Source organism: Phaseolus vulgaris, chromosome 1 (assembly GCF_000499845.2).
Source record: "Phaseolus vulgaris cultivar G19833 chromosome 1, P. vulgaris v2.0, whole genome shotgun sequence".
NCBI lineage: Eukaryota > Viridiplantae > Streptophyta > Magnoliopsida > Fabales > Fabaceae > Phaseolus > Phaseolus vulgaris.
In genome coordinates, this window is record NC_023759.2 from 8,901,409 (window position 1) to 8,927,297 (window position 25,889).

Consider the following 25,889-nt stretch of genomic DNA (forward strand, 5'->3'; position numbering starts at 1 on the left):
CTATATCTTCAATGCGTAATAATGCAGAAAAGTCAAGCCAAAGACTAATGAGCAGTGCATGTGACAACAACAAAAGTTTGTTCCAAGAAACACATAAAGACTACTAAGTACTCTCTCTTTACTTTCAATTTAAAAAAAAAAAACTAATGAAGTTAAATATAAGCAAATATCAACATCGTAAATCATACTTATTTTTAAACATAAGCGCATCTTCCAATAAATATAATTGGGATGATTTAATCAAAGTATCTCTATTGGTTGAAAATGAAACTATTAAATAAACTTAACTACGTAGAAGTCACATTAATGTGAAAAAAAAACTGTGGTTCATTCATAAAAAGTAGTTGTTAAGATTTCGAATTTAAAGAAAAAAAAATAGTCAAGAAACTAGATACATCAAAAAGGAGTGGGTAAAGAGCTATGAGTCTGAGGAAAATCATAAAAGAATAGAAGAAAATGTTTTTCTTTGACAAAATTACTTAATGGACATGTAGGATGTTCTTTGGCTAGTTGATGTGTAGGATGTTCAAAGAAACAGCTAGCTTTCCCTGTAACCCATCTAGTGTTAAGTGAATTATTTGTAACTTTAGTTTATACTGTTGTGTGCTTAACTCTAGTGTGGGTCTGTAAAAGGGTTGGGACACCCCTTAAGTGTCTCTATTTATTCTATTAATTTATTGCTGATAAAAAAAAAAATTTAATGGACATATATTTTTTGCTTCTAAGATAAGTGGGACATTAATAACATTATTTTATGTGCCGCGTGTAATTGGTAGTGTAAAACATATTTGTTGAATAAAGGTCTTTAAATAGGATATTTTTGAAATTTGTAACACCCATGGTTATAATGAAGTTCATTTTGGTGTCTCTCTTTATCAACTTTCCTTTTAGTTTAGTTCAAGTTTTTTTTTTGTTAATTCCTTTGAATTTAATTCTTGCAGACGTATTCTCTTGGCATAATACTTACGCAATAGCTACAACATTGCATTGGTTGATATACACAACGCTTAGTATCCATCGTTTACGGCTAAGACTATTATAGTATCTAATATCATTCGTTACCTAAGCATTCATCTCTTAGTGTCAATGTTGGTCTAGTATAGTACTTTCGTCATTGGTGTTTAATCTTTCTTAAACTTTTTATTTTATTTTATATAAAATAACATGTCTTCATTATGAATGTTATATTCCCACTTTGACATATCAACACTCACCAATCGTTTAGAGAGCATGTTAAACCAAGAAAAGAGTCATTACAAATATATTTATCTTCTTCACAATATATATATATATATATATATATATCTTCTTTATACAAAGCTGAGAAGAAAAGAGCGTCATTACAAATATTTTTGGGAGTTGTTATGAGAATTTGCATCCTTAATTTTCTTAGTCTTGTGTCTGACCATGTTCAAGCATGTAAACGCATTGAATGCTTTCCATGAAACGTTAAAAACATGTGTCTTCTTTACGCACTATATGACTTATCAAGCGTAGGCAGATTGTGTTACGTATATGACCTAAGATAACTTGTTGACTTCACAAGACTTTCATTTCATCTTTTCAGAAAAGTTGTTTGCGTGAAGTAGCTTTATGCATGCTTTTTAAGAGATTTTGAGCAAGATGCACTTGAGAGAAATGAAGAAACAAACATTATTTGCATAAGCCTTTATAAGTCTTCAATATGTACTATGAATGCTTAGGCTTCATATCAACTTTATTTGTTCAAATAAAACCTTATAAGACAAAGTAATGGAGGACCACCCTAGCTAAAGCCACTTTTTCTTTCAACTAAGAGCAAATGATCATTTTGGAAGAATACAACAAGTAATATCTGCCTTAGTCTTGTATAAATTTGTAAATAATAGAATAATATTTTTTAGCTTTGTATTTCCAAGCCAATTATAGAATAAGAATATCCTTCTCTCCAAACAAGACTAGGCACCTTCAATCACTCCTTGCCATGTGTCAACACAAGAGTGGAGAGTTCCTTGTGTTTAGGATTGTAACATGACAAGCTAGAAATGAAAAGTAGTTTAAGAACTTAGTAGTCTCTTTAGGAGTCTCAAGGATGTTTCTTGCATTATTAGAACTCAAGGAAGTTGGTCCAGCCTCTTCCTTGATCCTTGCACCTTGTAACACGCCTAAACCCATAAACTTCCATAGTTATTCGATGTTTGTTCTACAAATCTACAAGTCTTTCGTTGCCTTCTATCAGTTACATCCAATACTCAAGAAGAATTGCATCACAAAGTATACAATCAAAGTGTTTGTGTCTGTTCGATCAGATGAAGCAAGCATAGTTGCATCTCTTCGATGAGACAAAACACATAACAAAAAATGTTTGTGTATGAAAGAACTGATACTGGTGAACTATGTTTTATACTTTATTGTTTAAGTACAAAATGAAAAACTCATTTAAAGGGTTGGTTGAACTTTGAGGTATCAAATATTTATTCTAATCATTATGTTTTTTTTTTATGAGTTACTTCTTCTTTATTTAGTATGTAGTTCAAATTAAAGAAAAACAATTTGAAATAACTAATATTTTATTACATAATTTATTACACATAACTAATATTTTATTACACAGAATAAAAGTTGTAAAAAAAATAGATGTAATCCTTAAAATTGAGAAATAAAAAATTCTAAAAACAAAGAAAACTTAAATCTAATTAATCAACTAGCTTAAACAAAATGACTTGACTAAATAAAGAAAATATATCTAATTTTAAAATAATAAAAATGATAAATTTTTGAATAAAAATATTAATGACTTTTTAAAAGTTTAAAATTATAATTATATAAAATATACTTTTACTGTAAATATATAAATTTTCTTTTACTGGTTTATACACTGTTCGTATGTCTGTGAAATTTGCCAATAAAATATCCGCTTTGATTCTTTTGGCAGTAGAAGTTTAAACAGAAAAGAGTTTGGGCGTGATCATGTGGAGAGAGAGAGCTTTGATAATCTTGGTGTTTCTGCTCTTCCAAATTAATGGAGAAGATGCTTGCTCCCCCTCTTCCTGTGGGAAAATCAACAACATATCTTATCCATTCCGATTGAAAGGAGACCCAAAAGGGTGCGGTCTCACCAGCTATGAGCTATATTGTGAAAACAATATAACGCTCTTCTCTTTGTTCTCGGGAACATTTCATGTGCAGGTCATCAACTACCATAATTTCACAATCCGAGTGGTGGATCCTGGACTTCAACAAACAAACTGCTCTTCTCTTCCTCGCTATTTCTTCTCTCCATCCAATTTCACTAATTCTTACCAACTAATTCCTCCGTTTCACCGGTATTATCGTCCCAAGGATAGTTCTCTTTACCAAACAATTCATTGGGTTGACTGGTATTATCGTACTGAGCCACTTGTTTATGAGCATATAGTGTTTTTGAATTGTAGCCATAGAGTGATTGGGAAGCTTAAGTATGTGGATACTGATGGATGCCTGAATTGGGAGTCCAAAGGCTACATATACGCTGTGGCTGGTGATCTAATTGCAGAGGACATTGAAGTTGGTTGTGACGTGAAGCTGGTTGCTCCCACATCTTGGTGGGGTTTGGACACAAATAGATATTCATATCCCATGATGCATACTGCGCTAGTCTATGGATTTGAGCTTTCATGGATTCGTCTCGTCTGTGATGATGATCGTTGTGCACATACTGACTGCTATTTCAGTTCCTCCAGCCAGACCCTTGAATGCGACAAACAAGGTAGGACAGTTCAGCCTCTGTTTTTAATGTTTCTTTTTACAACTAAAACTAAACCCAATTGTTCTGTTAAATTTGAGTTTGTTTAATTTTTCTTTTTGTATTTACGAGCTACACACTCTATCTGTACATTTTTTTATTATATTATCTTATAAATTTTTATAAACACACGTATATTATTTTGTATTTTATGTGAGTTTTTTATTATATCAAAATAAAATAATAAAATGTATTATATATATATATATATATATATATATATATATATATATTACATTGAATTTACATTATCATAAAAAAATAATTATAAGGAATCAAATAGTTTAAATATTTATAATTTAATTAAATGTAAAATGTAAAATGTGAATAGTTATTTTTTTTACAATTAGTTTTTTTTTTCACTAAATTTTATATTTATTTTTGTAAATTTGTATCGTAATTTAAACATAATTTTAAAGATAACATAGAAAAAATTGTATATACAAAATCATAAAATATTATTAAATATTATTATAAAGTAAAGATAAATATCTATATATTTTAAAAACTAAAACCTTATTAAATCATTTTATAAAAATAGTTGGGTTTCAATCCACCTATTTCCATAAAATGTTTCAAAGCCGTCTGCAACCGTTTAATTTAGTTTGTTTTTTATATAGTAAATAAATAAAGTAAAAATTATTAAACAATTTCTGTAGTTATCTATTATAATAATAACAATAGTAATGATATAATATTTAATAATCAATAAAGGATTCTCTTGTACTTAACTTTTTTATACATTTTATTATAATTTTTCCTTGATGTTTTGGAGGCTGTTCTTTATTATTAATTATCATAATAACTAAATTTTTAATTCTCTAAGTTTTGAATTTAATTTTTAATTTTTTTAAGAAATGTGCATAACCTAGCAAATTTATGTAATTGATTTTGGTATATGCAACTGTATCCCCCTGATATAATAACGTTTTGATAACTATTTCTTCGTGATTAAGGTTAAGTGTTTTGCATAGTTATTGTAAACTTGCGATCTTTAGCGATTTAAAGATTTACTAAATTCTTTTTCACATGTCAATGCTTATTGTATTTATTGCTATAGTCATAGTGATTTCATTCTTTTGATTCAAAACTTCACAATTTAAAACAATAATATTTGTCCACTCTATAATTTGTAAATCTTTCTAATTATTTTTTTTATGTTAAAAGAAATTGATATTTTTTCTTTCATTAATCACTGACTAAAGGTAAATTGTATTTATCTCCATTATCTTCTTTAATAAATACCAATATTTATTCAATTAACTCCACATATAAATAAGAGATATTTACCTGATTATCACTAAAACCGTCTTTTATATATTAAAAAAAACTATATTTTAACATCTTAGATTTCAGTTTCATATTATCGATAAAACATCACTTCATTAATTAAATATTTTTTAATAAAAGTTAATTTATCATATGCATGAACTCATGTATAACAGTTTTTTGGTTTCAAAAAGAAATAAAAGCATTTAGATAGATTATGAACATAACCTTTGTGAAATTATGTAAATAGTCTTGCTTGTTGCGTTGTGCTTCTCTGATATTGATACTCTGTTTCTTTTTGTATGAATAGCTTGGTGGCTGTACTATCCTGTTGGTAAGAATTCTACTTCTTTGGATTACCTATGTTTGAATTGGTACGTAATACCAAAAACTAATTTTGATTCTACATAATTATCATGTTACCTATTATTCATTTTTTCATGTTTAAATATAGTTTAAATCTCTTAATTTAAATTTGATTTTTTTTTGTATTGTTCTTTCAAATTAAAATTGTTTCCCCTCCCATTTTAAAATGATTTTTGTTCTTGAACGGGTTTGGGACCTAGAGAACGATTGCTCCTGCCTCCACCTTCGGTTGGTCGCAAATGCTCCAAACTTTGTTACGCGTTCCTCCTCTCGATCGTCTGACTCCACAGGTGGGGATGGTACCTGCAGAAGGCACTCCAACGCTCAAGTCAATTGGGGTGTTAGCACTCGGGTGTCAGAGTACTGTAGATAATGACGTACCTTTCTCTTTGAAATGCGTGCTATTTATAGTACCTTAATGGGCCTTCCTTGGTGGATCGAATTAGGAAATAGGTTCATGTTTAGGGTTGCATTAAACAACCCTTAACTATGGATTAACCCTGTTGACTTAGTCAACCTTTGGCTTATTGCCAAAGGTCGGTCGGCCACGTTGCATCATGTGACCTTCTCACCATGGTTAGGTGGTTAGTTGGTCTGAGTGTTGGCCGACTCATTGAGTCATCTGGTCGTATCGGTGCATTTGCTCCCCAGGCTGGAGAGCTGGTACAGTCGAAGAGTCTGAGAGTTGGGGTTCGGTCGGTGGCGTAATGATAGGTGAAGTGATTGGAAGCGGCGCCTGAACGGATGATGTGACATGCATTTATGAGGGGTTTTTTTGGGCGCCAAACGACGTAGGTCATTGGATCAGGCAGATTCAATGGTTGAGATCGTTTGGGTTTCCAAGACATCTTCGGGCTATAAATAGGGGCTGGGAACAATGGCTTCTCACGCGTTCTGATATTCATTGAACTCCGATACCCGAACAAATCCGAGTGATCTTTGCTGCATTCCTCGTTCGTATTAAGGTTAGTCATGTCTACCCGCTCGCATCCTACTTCTTCTTCTTCTACCGCTCGGTCTCCTCTTCCTGAACCCCCCTCCTGTATGTCTTCTTCGTCTTCTTCTTCTTCCACTTCCTCCTCCAACAACATTATCTCGGTCCGGGCGATTCAAACCGTTGCCCCACAATTGGTGGAAGTGAGGGGTGACGATGTTCGTAACGCGTCGGATCAGTCGAGCTCGTCTGAGCGACTGCGCCCTCATGGGGGGCCTTCTTGGGTCGATCCCAAGGTATGTGAGATTGCGTTCGTGTTTCATACGGACGCCTCAATGGCTGAGTTTATGGATAAGGTTCCAGTTTTGAAGGCTTCGGTCGAGGACTCTTTATTGTCATTCAGCCCTTGTTCGTTGGACGACCGTGTGTACAGGGGACAGTCATCTACCGAACCCCCTTTCTTCTTTATGTACAGTTGTTTGTTTTCAGATTTGCACGTGTCCCTTCCTTTTGACACGTTCACGGTGAGCGTCCTTTGGGCGCTTAACGTGACGCCGAGTCAGCTACACCCCAATACGTAGTGTGTTGTTTGGTCAGTCGGGCAGGTAGTGTGTCGTTCAAGGCTCTCTCGGCCTCCTATAAGAACTTCAAAGAAAAGTTCTTTAAGGTGTTCGTGGAGCCGCCGGGCACGCGCTACTTTTTCGATGAGGTCGGCCAACAAAGATTTCCCTTGTTTTGGACGAGGAGTCTTACAAAGATAAAGGATTGGCCACGCCCGGTCAATCCAAACGAGAATGAGTGGAAGGTTTTCGCTTTGTTCGATAGCCTGACGAGTTCAACCGGCCCATCCCAACAGCGGTATCGTGCCTGTGGCGGCCACCCAAGGGTCGCCCCTGGTGGCGTTGGGGGGTGACTCGTGCTTCACAAGGGCGATGAAGTTCAGCCTGACCCCCGGCATCGAAGGGCTCATCGGGTCGGTCCCTGAGGACTACCTACTCGATGGTGGCGTCAAGATGATATGTCGGGGCTTAATACTGACCCGTCGGGGGGCCGAAGCTCGTAGGCAACATGTCGAGGAGCTATCGAGTCTCGAGCATCAACTTCAAGAGGTGTCCAGCAACCTGAAGCAGGTCGTTGAGGCCAACATAGCTTATGAAAAGAAGTTGTGTTCGCAGGCTGAGAAGGCGGTTGAGATTACTCGGCTACGAAAGGCGCTGAAGGAGGTCGAGCGTAAGGGGGCGTTTCTGGAGGGGGAGTTCGCTTCTTTGCGTCAAGGGAAGGAGGCGACAGAGGCCGAGGTGCTGAAGACCATGGAGGACACCATGGTCTTGATAACTCAAAGCTTTGACCTGGCCGTCCGCCAGGCTGGGGTGTTGTATGGTGGGCTTTCTCCTTCTGGTCAATTTGACCAAGAGATGGAGGTCTTCAATGGCCAACTGGTTCCTGCGAATGAGGTCCTAAATCTGTAGAGTGCCGACCAACCTGCCCCGAGCGAAGATATTGAAGACTAGAGCTTAGGCTCTTAGGTTTTGTAGACTCGTTCTTTTTTGTTCCCTTGAGGTCGAGGTGTGGCCTCCACCTCTTGTTGATGAATACATTCGGTTGTTTTTGCTTTCAAATAATTGCACAAGTCGTTTAGTTCAGTCAGTGTGAATGTGAGTTAATAACAACTAACTTAATGAATTCGATCTGTCGCTCATAAGTAAATTGGTTAACAAATTAAGGGCGGTCAGCCATCAGAATGTGATAATGCAGAATGTGTCTTATTTAGACAAGTTAAATTGTGCGGTCGGTGTAGCTAGCGATATCAGGATGGACCGATACGCTTGTGTGGGTGTCGGGAGGGAATGCCGGTTAAGGCTACATCATGGGCGACACTTGTTCATTTGGTCTCGGGAGGGAATGTTGGTTAGGGCTACATCCTGGTCGAACTGTGGTGACAAGATGATGGGAGGGTATGCTAGTTGAGGCTTCATCCTGGCCAACACTTGTGCTTTTGGTTTCAGGAGGGAATGCCGATTAGGGTTTCATCCTGGCCGAACCATCTGTGAGGAGTGTCGGGAGGGTATACCTGTTAAGGCTTCATCCTGGCCAACACTTGTGGTTTCAGTTTTGGGAGGGAATGCTGGTTAGAGCTTCATCTTGGCCGCACCGCGCCTGTTACATTGATTTTATGGTTTTCACGTTGTTTGATGAAAACGCTTCTTTAAAACCTCTCTGACCGTTGGTGTCACCGGATGAGGAAAAGGTGCGTGAATCTTATTCATTGTTTAGCTAAAATAAAATTTGAGGTGTGTGGCATTTCACGTCCTCTGTACAATTTTTCCCGATAGCCACTCAAGGTGATACGCTCCCCATTCTCTTACCTCCCGGATCTGAAACGGTCTCTCCCAGTTTGATGAGAACTTGTCGTTCGACCTCTTGGTGTTGCTTCGCATCCTCCAGACGAAGTCACCCTTGTGGAAGCTCCTTGGCCGAAGCTTCGTGTTGTATCTTCTTGTTGTCCAAAACTTGCATGCAGCTTCGCGAATTTTGCTCTTGTCACGAAGTTCGTTGATGAGGTCAAGCCCAACCGATAGACTTTCCTTGTTGAGGGATAAGTCGAACAGTTGCCGCCTTATGGACGGTTCGCCTACTTCCACTAGGATCATGGCCTCGGTGTCGTACATGAGGCTGTATGACATTTCTTGTGTTGTGGTTTAGGGGGTGCATCGGTATGCCCATAGGACTGCAAGCACCTCCTCGGTCTACCTTCCTTTTGCCGTGCCGAGCCTCTTCTTCAACTCATTTAAGAGGACTTTGTTGGTTGCTTCTGCTTGACCGTTCGTTTGTGGGTGTTCGACCGAGCTCGCGATGGATTTGATGCCGAGGTCATCGTAGAAGGTCTGGAGCCCTTGGTCGATGAACTGTCGGCCGTTATCGGATACGATTGTGTTTGACACTTCAAACTGACACAATTTTCTTCCATACGAAGTTCTGGACGTTCTTTGTGGATATGGCAACGAGGGGCTCTGCCTCTATCCATTTTGTGAAGTAGTCTACGACAACTAGCAGATATTTCGTTTGGCCTTTACCGGGCGAGAAAGGACCAATGATGTCTATTCCCCATATGGCGAACGGTCAGGGCGAAGTCATGTTGTGGAGTTCCTCTAGTTTCAGATGATGAAGCGGGCGAACTCTTGACACTTTAGACACTTTTTAACATGCTCTGTCCAGTCACCTTGAATGGTCGGCCAATAGTATCCTGCTCTGATAACTTTGACCGCCATCGTTCGGGCCCCAGAGTGGTTGTCGCATACTCCATCGTGTATCTCTTGCAATACATATTGGGTTTGCTCCTTGGTGAGGCATTTCAGGAGCGATGTTGAATACCCCCTTCGGTATAGGTCTTGGCCGATAATGGTATATCGGGCGCATTACAATAATCTAATCGCTTTTTCACTGCCTAGTTTGCAGGTTCCATGCTCTAGGTATTGGATGATTAGGCTCATCCAAGTATCGACTTCGGTGATGGCCAGACATTTGGCCTCTCCTACGCTTGGTTGCTTCAAATGGATCTGAATAACCGATCGGTGGTGGCTTTCCTTCTTAGTGGATGCGAGGCGAGACAGCGCGTTCGCTCGTTTGTTGTCTTGTCGAAGTATATGCTCGATAGTGACTTTATCGAATTTGGCGATCAAGTTGTTGACCGTATGGTAATAGTGCTGGAGGAGGGGCTCCCTCACCTCGAATTCGCCTTTGACTTGACCGACTACTAGTTGTGAGTCACTTTTACATCTGACCTTGCGCGCCCCGAGGTTGTGAGCTAAACTGAGACCAGCCAGGATGACTTCATATTCAGCCTGGTTGTTTATTTCTTTGAAAGCAAACTACAGTGCTTGCTCGATCAGCAAACATGCGCCGCACGAGGTTTTATTGGATGACCCATCAACATATAGCGTCCACGTCGCAGGGGCGTCAGGTTGTGGTGGTAGCTATGCCGAGAAGTCAGTCAAACACTGGGATTTGATTACACCTCTCGGTTCATACCGAATGTCGAATTCTGAGAGCTCGACCGATCATCCTATAATTCGAATGCGCACTTTTCGGGATTGAGGCGCATGTTACTCCTTCGAAGAGCGTCAAAGACTTCTTGCAAGTCCTTAATATGCTGGCCGCACGAGTCAGATTTGACAACAATATCGTCCACGTAGACCTCCACGCTTCTACCGTTCATTCCTTTTAAGATCTTGTCCATCAACCTCTGATACATTGCCCCCGCGTTCTTCAGGCCGAACGACATTACTTCGTAGAAGTGGTTCGCACCGTTGGTCGTGATGGATGTTTTTTCTTTGTCCCTGGGGTGCATGCTTATCTGGTTGTAGCCAGAATAAGTGTCCAAGAAACTCAATACCTTGTGCCCTACCGCTCCATCGACAAGTCGATCGATGTTAGGCAATGGGTATGAGTCTTTAGGGCATGCCTTGTTTAGATCTTTGAAGTCGATGCACATTCGCCATTTGTTGTTCGACTTGGTCACCATCACCACATTGGCTAACCAGGTAGAGTACCGGGCCTCACGGATGAACCCGACCTTAAGGAGCTTTTCGGCATCGGCTCTAGCCGCGAGTCTCTTGTCTTCACCGTGGTTTCTCTTCTTTTGCGCAATTGGACGCGTCTCTTTGTATACCGAAAGTTGATAAGTGATAATCTCGGGATTAACGCTTGGGACGTCAGCGACCGTCCAAGCGAAAAGATCAACATTTCTCTTTAGGGCTTGATGGATGAGTTCGGCATCAACGACTGCAATTGCAGTGCTAACACTCGTGTACCGCTCCTCATCGATGAGGGGGACATGTCGTAGCTTGTCCTTTGCTTCAAGTCTTGGCTCAACCTCTCGCGGGTCAAGCTCGACCATGGCGATCGTATGCTCGGCTGGTTGCGCATGTCTTCAAGGAGACCTTCCTTGCCCAGGCATCTTGCGCCATGGTGAGTGACTGTTGGTGACCTTCTGCCGAGTGGGTTCCACTCGCAGGCTTTCTGCATAACACTCCCTTGCTATTTTTTTTATCCACGTGAATGTTCAAGATGTCGCCCGATAAGGAGGGGAACTTCATTGCGAGGTGGGGGGTGGAGACGATCGCCCCAAGCTTGTTGAAGGATGATCGCCCGAGAAGAACATTACACGAGGTATTGGTTTTGATAACCAAATACCTTATCCTTAGGATTTTGTTGGCTTTGTCATGGTCGAAGGTGGTGTACAGCTCGATGTACACCTTCGTTCCAACTCGCTCTCTAGAGAAACTGACGACATGGTCGTCATAAGGCATCATTTCCTCCATTGAAATCCTCATGGCTTTGAAGGTCTTCCAGTAGAGAATGTCGACCGAGCTTCCCTGATCTACTAGGGTCTTCATGATGGTGAAGTTATCGATGTCGACCGATATCACCATTGGATTGTCTTGGGAGGGGTCTACCCCCTTTGAAGTCATCGTCTGTAAACGTTATGGGTGGCATCCTTGGCCGAATGGCCACGAAGTTCACTTGATGGACAACACGCAGGTGCTTCTTCCGCGCACAGTTAGAGCTCCCTCCCCTGATAAACCCGCGGGCGATGGTGTTTATGACCTTCCGGCCTCTTCTACAGTCGTCTTTGGGAGGATTGTCCCTCCTCCCTCGACGTTCTCGGCGACGATCGTCCTTCCTGGATTCTGAAGGGGTGCGGTCTCTCTTCCTTGGTGCTTCCTCCCTACAAGGGGAACGCCTGGTGGTGCGACCGCCTTGCACAAAGCGACGCAAGTGCCCTGCTTGAATTAACTCTTCTATTTTGTCTTTCAAGGCCTGATACTTCTCAGTCAAATGACCGGTATTCTTATGATACCGACACTTCTTGCTACGATCGGCATTATTAGGGCTCAGAGCCCTTCTAGGTGGCGGGATCAGCTTCGCGCTAAGGTCTTCCTGCAATATCTTCCCTTGGTCGGTGTTGAGGGGTGTATATCGTGAGAACTGAGGCCCACGATTGTATCGCTTGGGATCGCCTCGTCCGACTCGGACCTTCCTTGTCGTTCCTTTTCGTCCTTCTTCTCGTCGCTCGCCTTTGCCCGAGCTTGGGTCCTGAACTCGTGCAGCTCTTCCAAGTGCATGAACATGGCGGCTCGTCGCCTAAGTTCGTACAAGCTTGTCGCGGGTTGCATGCACAAGCTATCTGTGAAAGGACCCGGTCGGAGGGCCGTCAACATATGATGAATTGCCACCTCATGAATGAGGTTTCGGATGCTCATAGCAACCTTTTTGAATCGGTCGATGAACTTTCTGATGGACTCTCCATTCTCCTGGCGGATGCTGACCAAGGCAATGGATGTTCAATGATGGGGTCAGCTCGTCGCGAAATGGACGTCGAACTTGGCCACCAGTGTTTCAAAGCAATCTATTGATTTTGTAGGGAGCTTTGTGAACCAGCTTAAAGCTCCTCCCTTCAAAGAGGTTGGGAAGACTCGGCATAAGACCGCGTCATCGGTCGTATACAGACTCATATGAGTGGTATACGCATCCATGTGTTCATCGGGATCAGTCGTGCCATCATACCGATCGCCATTGAATCCCTTCCACTTGTCTGGTAGGGGAGCCTCAACAACAAAGTCAGTGAAAGGGTGATGACGGTCGGTCACAGCAGTTCCGGTTGTGTTCATTGTCTTGTTGGGATGGGACTCACCATCCATCTCTAAGGTGGGGTTCTTGTTCTTCGGTTCCCTCTCGGTCTGAGGGCCGACAACTATGGCGAAGAACCTGCCAACCTGGTTGGTAGAGACAAGGGACGGTCCTCCTTTTACCAACTTCTTCATTTCTTGGTTCTCCTTTCGAAAGTTCTTGATCTCTTCTTTGTTCTTCCTGGTTTCCTCTTCATGGGCCTTCTTCATCTCTGTGAGTTCCTTTTGGAGAGCCAACATCATTGTTGTCTGGTCTGCTTCGGACATCCTCTTGCTAGTCATACTGCGGCTTGATACCATCTACTGCTGTTTTTCGCACTATTCTCTTAGCCCCACGGTGGGCGCCAATTGTTCTCGAACGGGTTTGGGACCTAGAGAATGATTGTTCCTGCCTCCACCTTCGGTCAGTCGTTGATGCTCCAAACTTTGCTACGCCTTCCTCATCTCAATCGTCTGACTCCACAAGTGGGGATGGTACTTGTAAAAGGCACTCCAACGCTCAAGTCAGTTGGGGTGTTAACACTCAGATTTTAGAGTACTGTAGATAATGGCGTACCTTTTTCCTTGAAATGCGTGCTATTTATATTACCTTAATGGGTCTTCCTTGGTGGGTCGGATTAGGAAATAGGTTCCTGTTTAGGGTTGCATTAAACAACCCTTAACTATGGATTAACCATGCTGACTTAGTTAACCTTTGGCTTATTGTCAATGGTCGGTCGGCCACGTTGCGTCATGTGACCTTCTCACCATGGTTAGGTGGTTAGTTGGTCTGAGTGTTTGCCGACTCACTAAGTCGTCCGGTCGTATCTGTTTAAGCATTCAAATACTAAAATACTAATTGAGAACAAAAGATAAGGACCCATGAAAATGAATATTAGAGTTTATATATATATATATATATATATATATATATATTTCATTAACAAAGAATAATAAATAGATAAGAATATAACATTTAAGGGATGCTTTAAATAGTATAAAAAAAGTATTGGCATAAATTTTTTAGTTTACAAAATAAGCAAACCTAAAAGATTTGCGATAGGAAAAATGACAATCAACATCTCTTAATTCAAGTTCCCATAGTCCTCTCAATGAACCAAGAACCGTTATGGTAGGTTAATACCGCATCAGGTTTGTAGTTTTAGCTATAGACCATTCTTAGAATCTATATTGCATGAGTATAACTCCAGTAGTAGAATCTTTTTACATCCCTAATCTAGTAATTGTATACCATGTGGTGCTTAGGCCTACTCCATTTCTTCTCATACCATTGATAGAGTTGTAATTATTGTTGCTCAAAGCTATATCGAGCCTCTACTGCAATAGAGAAGTAATTTACTTTTTTCTGCACATTCCCTGCACATGTACACACACCTTTCCATCCTTTGGTTACCAATTATGACATAAAGTTATTCTTAGATATTATAACATGAAAAAAAAAACATTCATCATCATCAAAGAGGTGACTCTAATTACACTAAAAGTTTTACCAATTTGCCTCAGGATATTCATTACAATTATGCAAAACAACAAACATATATTCAAAACAAGAACCATCACATATTTTCAACAATTCAACTACTTCTGCCTTCGTATCCCAGTAGTTTTTTTTTTTACATTTTTTACAACTTGGAACTAAACAACTTTTGAAAGATAAATGACATAACCATTTTCCCTTTTCTGTCCCTTCACTTTGCATCAACAACAAACATAGTCAGAAACGAGGCCACCCTACACTTTCTAGCCCTTCCCTGCATTTTGGTTACAACTTATAGCGACAAATTCTACAATATTTTCACACCCCTCTACCACTTCAGTCTATTCACTAGTCACAGGTTTTTTATACATAACACCCAATTTGAATAGGAGAAATTAGTTGTAGGCACCTTATGGGTCAGCCACACCCACACATTCAGTTGTGCCATACAAAATATTTCATGTATATCTACCTTCCCTTCCTTAAAGATAATCTTGTTTTGATGGTTCCAAATTCTCCACACAATAGTTATCCATACTCCCTTCCATATTATATTTTATCTATCATTTCAATTCACATAGTTTAAAGTTTTGGAAATGTTCCATTATGTCCCAATTGTGTACGGATTGGATCCCAACCAATTAATCACACATAACCCAGACAACATGAAATTTATTACAATGTAGTAGAATATGATTAAGTGACCCATCTGCCATTTGACAAAAAAACACATACAAGATTAGGGAACCGTATCCCCCTATGTTCCAACAACACTTTTGTTTGTATTCTACCCCTAAGCATCCCCCAAGCCACATGTTGTGCAGTTGGGCTTACATTTGTTCTTCATAAAACTATATAACCAGTATGTTCTTATAGTACATAGTTTTTCTGGATCTAGGAGTAAGCTGATCTTACTGTGAAAACTCCTTGGTCACCACACCTCCAATTCCATGTGTCATATTCTTCTCTTTTGATGTTTATCCCCCCTATGATGTTCAATAACTCTACTTCTAGTTCCATTTTCCACCCAAATCTACTTCGTCTCCACTTGAGATTCCACACCCATACCTGGTCAATCCAACTACCTAGTTAACATATTGTTTTCTCCTTATCATCCGAGATCACACATAATCTAAGAATTTTTTTTTAGTGGTACAATTGTACACCATGTGTCCTCCCAAAATCTCCCTATATTTACAATCCTGATTTTCCATTCTATATTTTTGTTAAACCAACTACTTTGCATACTTTCACCACACACTTTTCTCAAGTCTCTCCACCACACTGACTTCACTCTAGTTTCTTCTCCAATATCTAAACCCCTTCACAAGCCATATTTCAACTTAATTAGTTTTAACCACAACCCCTGACTTTCCACTCCCAATCTCCCTTTCCATTTTGCTAAGAGTACTTCATTAAAACTCACAATGTCCTTAATTCCAAGTCCACCTAGGGCCTTTTCCTTACACAGATCATCCCATTTAATCCAAGTTTATTTGTTTCTCTCAGACCCCCAACCCCACAAGAACTTCCTCTGTAGTTTTTTTGGCACCTTAAACATAGATAAGAAAAACAGGGGCACCGAAGAAAAAACAAAATTAATCAAACAGACTCTTCCAGCAAAGGACATAATCCTACCCTTCCAAGTAGTGAGCTTATTCCTAATACCTACTATTACTTTTTCCCAAAATTTTGTCTTTTTAGGATTCATGTCCACAATCATGCCTAAGTATTTAAAGGGGATAGACATTTGTTCACAATTTAAGATAGATGAAAGGTTTGTCAGTACATCAGTCCCAATGCCAATAACACCTATGCTACTTTTATGAAAGTGTACTTCAACCTTGAAGCTAGCTCAAACCCTCTCAAAATACTCTTTATAGATACGATATTTTGTACATTCTCCTTACAGAAAAAGAAAGTATCATCATCAAGCTGAATACCCTGATATAAGTTTTTCTCCATTGCCTTTCTAACAATACATGTTAACCGTTCCACTATAATAATAAAAAAGGAGCGAGGCCATAGGGTCCCCTTGTCGTCTTAGGTCTCTACCAGGTTTTAGTTCTTTTGTCGGACTTCCATTTACTAATATAGATATAGTACCAAATTCTATACATGTTCTTATACATCCAATCCACTTACTATAGAACCCTAATCTTCCTATCATATAGTACAAGAACTCCCAATTATAGTCATATATCTTTTCAAAGTCTGCTTTAACTATAATCCCTGTTTTTCTTAAACTCTTTTCATCTCTTCTATAATCTCATTAGCAATGACTATGTTGTCCAACATCCTTCAACCTTGTATAAAAGCTACTTGTGTGCTATCTATTATTTTAGGTATAACTTTTTTCAGCTTATTTGCTAACACCTTAGAGATGATCCTATATATGCTTCCCACAATATAGATATGTCTAAAGTCATTCAACTCCATTAGGTCTTCTTTCTTAGGTACCAAGGTCACAAAAGATGCATTACAACCGCTAGGAATATACCCATATGTATATAAATATTTAATATCCTTGATACATCTTTTTTTTTATTATATCCCAATTATTCTTAATGAAGCTAAAATTGAAACCATCTAGCCCCAAACTTTTTATACTTCTACAATGACTCATAACCTCTTTGACTTCAACCTCCTCTATTTCCCTAGTCAAATCCTCATTGTCATGTTCTGTTAAGGATAAGAAGTCCACATTTCCTAGCTTTACACTCAAATTAGGCCACATAACCTATCTTGGAAGAACTCTTTTACCACTCCTTTATTTGTTCCTGGTTCCTCACACCAGTTTCCTAACACGTGAATGCCTTTTAACTCATTCCTTTTATCTACCTTATTCTAGAATGAAAATCCTTTGAGTTCATATCACCTTGATCAAGCCATTTAACTCTAGCTTTTTGTTTAAGTATCAAGTTCTCCCTTTCACAAAGTTGTCTATATTCACTTAATAGGCCTATCCTTTCTAATTCACTTTCTTCATCTAGTTCTTTATTTCATCCAGATTATATAAATCTTCAATCCTTTTTATTATATAATCTTCAATCCTTTTTATTAGTTGATTTTTCTTAGTAGTTGTGAGACTAAAAACCTCCATATTCCATTTTTTTTATATCCAGTTTCTGTTTCTAGAATCTTTCCTTTAGAGCCACAATACAATTTTCTGAGAAATATCATATTCACTCCACTTAGCTTTAACTTGGGATTTAAAACTTGGGTCATTTTGCCACACATCTAGATATCTGAATGGTTTAGGTCCACAATCCTTTATAGAGTACTTTAATAGTATTGGAGAGTGATCCGAAACAAGACTATGTAGAACATATTGAGAACACCCTAGCCACTAGTCTAGTCACTAGTCAAGCCACTCAAAGGATACTAATGCCTTCTCTAACCTTACTTTTAGCTTTTGCATTGGACCTATACCATGTATACTTCCTAACCAGTGGCACGTCTAGGAGTTCCATATTATGTAGAAACTCATTAAAATTTCTAACCTCTCTATTTCTTCCACCTCCTCTGTTTAGGCCTTTCCTCTTTGGATAAATATTGCAAAAGATTTTCTTAATATCTTCAAAGTATATTTGCTCTATTTTTTAAGGATTTTTGCAGAAGAATTTTAATTCCATAATTTTTAGAGAATATTCGTGCAAAAAATTTGCATTCAATTCATTTTCTAAGATATTTGTTGATCTAATTCTCTAATTCTTCACTTCAGATTTTCTTTCCTATTTTAATCCAAAAGAAGCAACTGGTTAAAAATACAAAATTAAATGAAATAATAATTAAGGCCCAAATAAACTTAATTAGAAGAATATTAATTAAAACAATGGATTTATTTATTATTACATTTCAATAATTTATGATTAAAGTTAATAAGTGTGAATAAAGCTACGTTCAGATACCATCATCGCCAAGATCATTTGGTGAGATCTTCTTAACGAGTTTGTCTGACACAATTCCTCGATATCTTCTGATGCAGTTCATTAGATCATCTGATCTATTCCAGCAGAATCGTCTAATGTGTATTTTCTTCTTTGAATCCTTCATTTGGACCACATTCCTCCTTTAGATGATCTTGCTTATCTTCTCTAATATATTTTCTAATCTTAAATTGCACATGAGTGAATTTTTTTATGTCATAACACACCTTACAGTGTTTGTTATCTCAAAACATATAGACTCTCATATGAGATCATCTACTGGGTGATAAATCGTCTAGTAACTTAGCACGAGTAGCTAGAGTCACATAATTAATAACATAGACAAGATTCAAAGTGAGTTTAGGAATATAGTAAACATGTAAAAGGGACAAAGTAAATATGAAGACAAATTCAGTACTTGTTAATGGCGTTAAGGAACCATCAACAATCACAACAAATGTAGGTAGGACCAAATTTGAGTACACAAAAGACTTAGGATCATATAAAGAATGAGACATGCTTGGCAAATTAGATGAAGACAAATATTTTAAGGATCATAGCTTGTGATAAAATTGTAAGAAACTTTTAAAAACGTTTTACCGTATAAAATACACTAATAGAATGCATATAGTCCTCATTTTCACATATCATATTTAATTACACAATAAAATAATAAAGAATAATAAAACAAAAAATAAAAAAGCAAAGCAGATAACCTAAACCAAACTAGAACAGAAACATGAAGAAAGAAGAGACAGCTACGCATGATAGAACACAACATATGTTAAGACAAAACTGAGGTGGTGTAAAAAGGGCACAAACTAGAATGCAAATAGGGTCTTCAATCCCACTAAAATTGCATCGTGCTACAATAACTCTCAATGTGAAAGGGGTATTGAAAAATCTCACATTGTTTGTAGAACAAGATAAAACCACTAGGTTATTACCAAATGAGTTATAGGCTCTATACCATATTAGATTTTAACTTAAAACCAATCGTCATTAAGTGGATTTGTCCAATACATATGTAGACCACACTTCCAAAATTGATGGAGACGATCTATAGATGTCTGAGCTGAAACAAAAGATATAAGGGAAGGAATTATTTGTGATATACAAAACATAATAAATATAATAAATATGTCGAAACAAGTCATCTTTGAAACCTAAAAATTCATCATCAACCAAATAACTCTTCATCTTTATTTCCTATTTTAGGATATCGTGTTGGGAAGTATGATAATTTCAACCATAGATTATGAGAAATTAAAGTAACAAGAAAAATGAGAATGATATCAAAACTTTTAGGTGGAAAACTCTTTTAAATATAGGTAAAAAATCACCAGTGAGAGAGCAAAAAACTATTCACTATAATTGTACTGGGAGTACAATGAATTCCTCTATAAATAGCCCCAAAACAAATTCTCTCTACATGGGTTAAACATTGACAACAATAATAAAAACAATTAATTAAGTATGGTAAGTAACCTCCATTTGAAAACAATTAATTGTGAACGTGAGTAACCTTCCTATTTCAATTAATTGTGAACGATAATTAACCTCCCAATTATGCCAATAAAACGACAAATGTAAGTCATATCCCACCCATATAAATTCAAAATTCAAAATTCATGTTTTTTTCTTCGTTTAAAATGTCGAAAACTGCCTTTAAAATTTAAATTTAGACAGTTAAAAATTGCAATAAATTGGAAAGCCAAAATTACCTTCCGCGTCTATGAAGAAGGATAAAATAACATTTTGTAAATTATGTAAACAAAGATTTCACAATAAGAAATAACATAATGGAAAAAACGAGTAAAACACCAAATCGCTCCCTAGATTTTAAATTACTTTTTTATTTTGACCCTTATATAAAAGAATATTTTAATTTGATTTTGTCATATTATTTATTAACTCAACACTTTTTTTTTTGCAGGAACTATTGGTAATATCATATACGGTGAGTTTCTCTATTTCTATATATATTTTTTAAGTAAAAAAGGAAAGAATAGTTTACTTTGTCTCTATCCCACGGTTTTATTCCTCTATTTCTATATGTTATAAATAATAAGTATGATGGAATAAGTTTCTTTATAAATATATTTATTTGAATAAAAATATAAATAAATTATTTTAAAGTTAAAACTAATTCATATGTAAACTAATTTTTGGACATTCTTTTATATAACCTTTTTAAATTTAAATTTATAATTTATAAATGATTTTATTTCTTTTTTAATTTTCTTCTATAAAAATATTTTTAAAAAATTGTCCAAATATAACTAATATTATTTATATATGCTATTCTTTGGCAAAATAGTTCTATAAAATTTCACATTATTATTAATTTTTTATTGATGAAATTTATCACTTTGATTTTGGACTCTTCCAATATACTTTTAATAATAATAATTTGTGTACAGGTGCTAAAAGAGTACTTTTTTTTTCCATTCTCATTAAGTATTTATATGTTAACAGCTTTCTTTAGGAAAACTCATATCCACATTTTTATTACATTAAAATAATATACTTTTAAAAATAAATAATTTTGTAAACAAGATATTGAAAAATAATAAAATAATAAATTTAAAATGTATATAATTTTTTTAAAAATAATATTAAAATAACATATATAGTGGCTATCGATGCACTATATATAGGGTATAGATATTTTAACCACCTTAGTGTTTTCTTTTTAATCGATAATTTTATTCTTTAGTTAAAGAGGATATATATTTTTTGTAATGGTATAACTTTCTCACTTAAAATAGCATAAACAAACATCTTCTTTTAATTTTTAAAATAAATATTTTAGATTTATATCTTTTCTAAACTATTTTATTTAAATAAAAAATATGGATAGATTGGCGCGCATGTACTTTTACCGCTTTAAAGTAAAAAAGTTATTTACTTATTTTTTTAATAGAGATAAATTATTTAATTATTTAATTTATTAAATAAATAAATAAAGTATATATATATATATATATATATATTTTATAAAACTCAAGTTATTTATCTAATTATCTAATTATCTAATTAAAAATTATCTAATTATAAATAACGTCTTATCAAAATTGTTTATTTTTTTATAATGATATAGATTATTTTTAATAGAAATAAGTTGTTTAATTACTCATTTTATTAAATAAAAAAAATATGTTTTATTTATTAAAGTATAAATTTAAAAGCTTAAAAATTTATTATTATTATTATGTTCATAAAAAAGTTTACAAGTGATTTTTTTATTTCAAGGAAGGTGTGAATTTCTTTTTTTCTTTCTTCGTTACTATATGATATATGATGATATTTGCGATATTAATTCACAGGATTGAATTTAGTAATATACGGACGAAAGGGAAATTCTGAACGTTACACTACTGCATTTGGCTCAGTATCAATTTCGTTGGGACAATATGTTATGCCATACTTCATAGTTAGATATGTTGTAGGCACGATATTACTGATTGCTCTTTTGATATACAAGTGTAGAAGAAGACATTCGTCAGAATATCAAAATATTGAAAGTTATTTACAGCAAAATAGTTTGATGCCTATTCGGTACACATATAAGGAAATTAAAAAGATGGCTAAAGGTTTCAATGAAAAATTGGGTGAAGGAGGTTATGGCTATGTATTCAAAGGAAAGTTGCGTAGTGGATCTTGTGTCGCTATAAAAGTGTTACAAAAATCAAAAGGTAATGGACAAGACTTTATCAATGAAGTTGCAACAATTGGAAGAATACATCATCAAAATGTAGTGCACTTAATTGGATATTGTGCCGAAGGCTCAAAACGAGCCCTTGTTTATGAGTTCATGCCCAATGGATCTCTTGATAAATTTATATTTTCTAGAGAAGGAAATCTACATTTAACCTATGACACAATATATAATATAGCAATTGGAGTAGCGCGTGGGATTTCGTATTTACACCATGGTTGTGAGATGCAAATTTTGCATTTTGACATCAAACCCCACAACATCCTACTTGATGAAAAATTTACCCCAAAAATCTCTGACTTTGGATTGGCAAAACTATATCCAACAGACAAAAGTGTTGTAACTATGACAGCAGCAAGAGGGACCATTGGATACATGGCTCCGGAATTGTTTTATACAAATATAGGAAGAATATCAGATAAGTCTGATGTTTATAGTTTTGGAATGCTTCTCATGGAGATAGCAAGCAAGAGAAAAAACTTAAACCCTCATGCAAAGCGATCAAGCCAACTTTACTTTCCCTTTTGGATTTATGATCAACTTGACAAAGAGAAAGATATAAAAATGGAAGATGTTGCAGAGGATGAGAAGAAAATTGCAAAAAAGATGATTATAGTTTCACTTTGGTGTATACAATTAAAACCAAATGATCGTCCTACCATTAATAAGGTAGTCGATATGCTTGAAGGAGACATTGAGAACCTTAAAATTCCTCCAAAGCCTTCTCTGTATCCACATGAAACATTGGAAAAAATTTGCTCTGACCAAACAACATTGTCTGAGTTCATTAGTTCTTCAAGTTATTCCATGGTGATTGCCAATAATGCTCCACTAGATGAAAGTATTTGATAATGCATATTAGTTGTTTATTTGGCTCCAACTTACTGACTTGAACATTATTCATCTATAATATTTACAATATTTACATTGTGTTATTTCCTATTGCAAGTTTACAAAGAATGGTAACCAAATTTAAAAATGTGTTCAAAGTTTTTCGATATGTTCATTATACTATAGTATTTGTAGCAACCTAGTTTTTTTAATTGTCATTTAAAACTTGATCAAACATAATATCAAGTGAGAAACTAAATTTGGTTAAAAATAACAAATTAAATAGGTATATTTTCTGGTGAAGTGTCTCTTCTAAATTCTACAATAATTGAGATTGTGCTGTAAGCTATAGATAACAATAAAGGATTGTAGGTGAAAGTAATCAAACAATCAAGGAATCATCAAATCAGACATAATTGGTTAGTTTATGATTTAAAGGGGGTGCAAAATGTTTTTTAAGCACAAGACTTATCTGCTGACAGAGTCCTCCCCTTACTGGCTGATCAATACTTATGTGGAAAGGTAGAGTATGTATGGTGAGGGTTGGTGGCAGAATTTGTATCACTGGTGGTCATCTTTTTCTAAGCTGGATCAAACGCCTTCTGTCAATAAGCATTGGTATTTTGGTATTATTATGCATAATATGATGAGGTGTTGTCTAAAGTGCATGAGAATATGTAGTCCTGTAGGTCAGGGGAGCTCCTACTCACAGACATAGAAGCTGTCTTCTGTAGTAGATTGGTGGCAGAAGCAACAAACACCTATTTTTTCTTTTTTATTCACTATGTGTTGGCTAGATAGTTGCAGGTTTATGCTCTAAAGGGGAGCCAACTTATAATGGTGTAGGTGATGGTCATTCTGCAGCTAAGGCATGTTTTCTTGAGGAATCCAATGTGAACCAAAGTAGTAGGGGTGCTGTCGGTCTTGCGCAGATACCCTCAAGCACCCTATGCATTGTTTGCTGGAAGTAGCTTTTTCTTTGGTTTGGTGGTCTTGGTGCTTGAGTTGATCAAAGTGTACCTAAAAAAGGAATGACTTGTGATCTTCGATGCCCTCGTGCCTTGTCCAAAACTTCAATCTCTTACCTTTATGCAGAAGTTGCTGGTCCCCCTTTTGGATGTTGCAGACCCAACCTTAATGCAATCAGGATGGCAGTTGGAACTTGAAGCAATCCTGGAGCTTTGTAAAGGAAGCAATAGCATTTAGACTAGCAAGCTACACTTCTGGGAAGTATCTTCTCTTTTTTGTGGTGATAATCTTTTGAGCATCTAATGGTTTATGCACAGAAAAGTCTTTGATATAGGAATTAAAAGAGCTAAGCACGCGGTTTGTTTAGCTGTAAAAAGGGTCCTGTACAGAATTTTTCTGCATAATTTGGCAACAATCTTAGCAACTTAAATTATTTTTTGCCTGTGTTTGTTTGTTGTTTTGGTTATTTCTGACTTTGATGTGTTGGTTTTTTTATAAGGATGACACACTTAAGTGTTCCTCTTAATTTAATTTTACTTTTTGTCGATAAAAAAATAATTAATTATTTTAATTAATTTTATTTCCATTTGATTCTAAACACGCTATATTAAGAAAAGTTGTTTTAAGAAAAGTTGTTATGGGTGTGAAATAAAATAGTCTTTCTAATGACATTAAACCACTAACTTATATTTTGGGGAGTTTTTTAACTAAAATTCCTCTAATAAACAACTCATATTAATAGTATCTTTATAATTAAGTTGTGTTACACAACACCTCATTGACTTTTTTTAAAGTAATAATCTTAATAATTTTATACACCACAAAAATTTATGTTTAGTGTTTTTTTTTATTAGTATTTTAAACGCGTTAAACGTATTATTCACAATCCTAGAAATTTTCGGCAAAACATTAGTAATAAACCAGTTTTTTAGATAATCCTCATTAATACCAAATATCACTAGTATTATCTACCAAGACAATGCAACTTTCTTAACACCATAATTGTAGTTTTCCAGTTAATGTTTGATATAACTGACATTTTTTAATCCTATTAATGCCATAAAATTATAATCTATCATTAGTGTTTCATTTTCATCCTCCAATTTCAATCATGCTCACCAAACTCATTCATTGTTGCACCCCATCCATAACTCTCATTCATGTTCGATCCCCTCTCCTCTCCAAAGTTTACTACAACAAACAAATTAATCTTAAAAATCAAATAATTAGTCACTATATTTATTAAATTAGATATCATTTTATAAATAAAAAATTATTGGTATCTAAAGTAGTTTCTATTATTAATAAATATTTATAAAATAGTTTTTAAATTGGTATCTAACCTTTAGCTACCCAGGTTTTAACTACTAACTACTTATGTTCTAAATTAGTTTCTATTAATCTTTTAAAGACTAATTTAAAATCTAAAATATTAGTAGCTAAATTTTTGTTGCTAGATACAATTTAGAAACTATTTTATAATATTTTATTAATAATAGAAATTAGATACCAATTATTTTTTAGTCTTTAAATTAGTATCTAATTTAGTCAATATAGTGACTAATTATTTTTGTCTCTAAAATTAGTTACTATTTAATAATGTTCTTGTATTGGTCAATCCCATTTATCTTTGCCTAACACACTGATCTCTCTTATCAATTTTTACCTTTTTAATTATAGTTGTGCTCATTAGTGATTTATCTTTTTTTTTCTTGAAAACATACTTGGTATACTAGTTCATGATTTATCATTATTGTTCTAGTAGAAAATATAATTGTTAATGAAAAGTTCATAAGTTAATATAAATTCATGTCAACAAAATATGAGATAGACTAGTGAATGACAGATGCTATTGCAAATTTGCACATAGTAATGACAGATGTGATTTTGTCTGGCATTGTAGAGAAGAATATTACTTTGAAGAATATTTGGGACACGTTC

General features: G+C 35.8%; 1 protein-coding gene across 1 annotated transcript; it reads left to right on the forward strand.

Moving 5' to 3' along the window:
• The first annotated feature begins 2,905 nt into the window (after positions 1 to 2,905).
• Positions 2,906 to 24,390, forward strand: LOC137813493 (LEAF RUST 10 DISEASE-RESISTANCE LOCUS RECEPTOR-LIKE PROTEIN KINASE-like 2.1). Its single transcript, XM_068615784.1, has 4 exons — positions 2,906 to 3,727; positions 5,343 to 5,366; positions 20,364 to 20,387; positions 21,757 to 24,390. Exons 1-4 carry the CDS (start codon positions 2,950 to 2,952, stop codon positions 22,995 to 22,997), a joined length of 2,067 nt encoding a protein of 688 aa, XP_068471885.1. The 5' UTR covers positions 2,906 to 2,949; the 3' UTR covers positions 22,998 to 24,390.
• Positions 24,391 to 25,889: the final 1,499 nt, after the last annotated feature.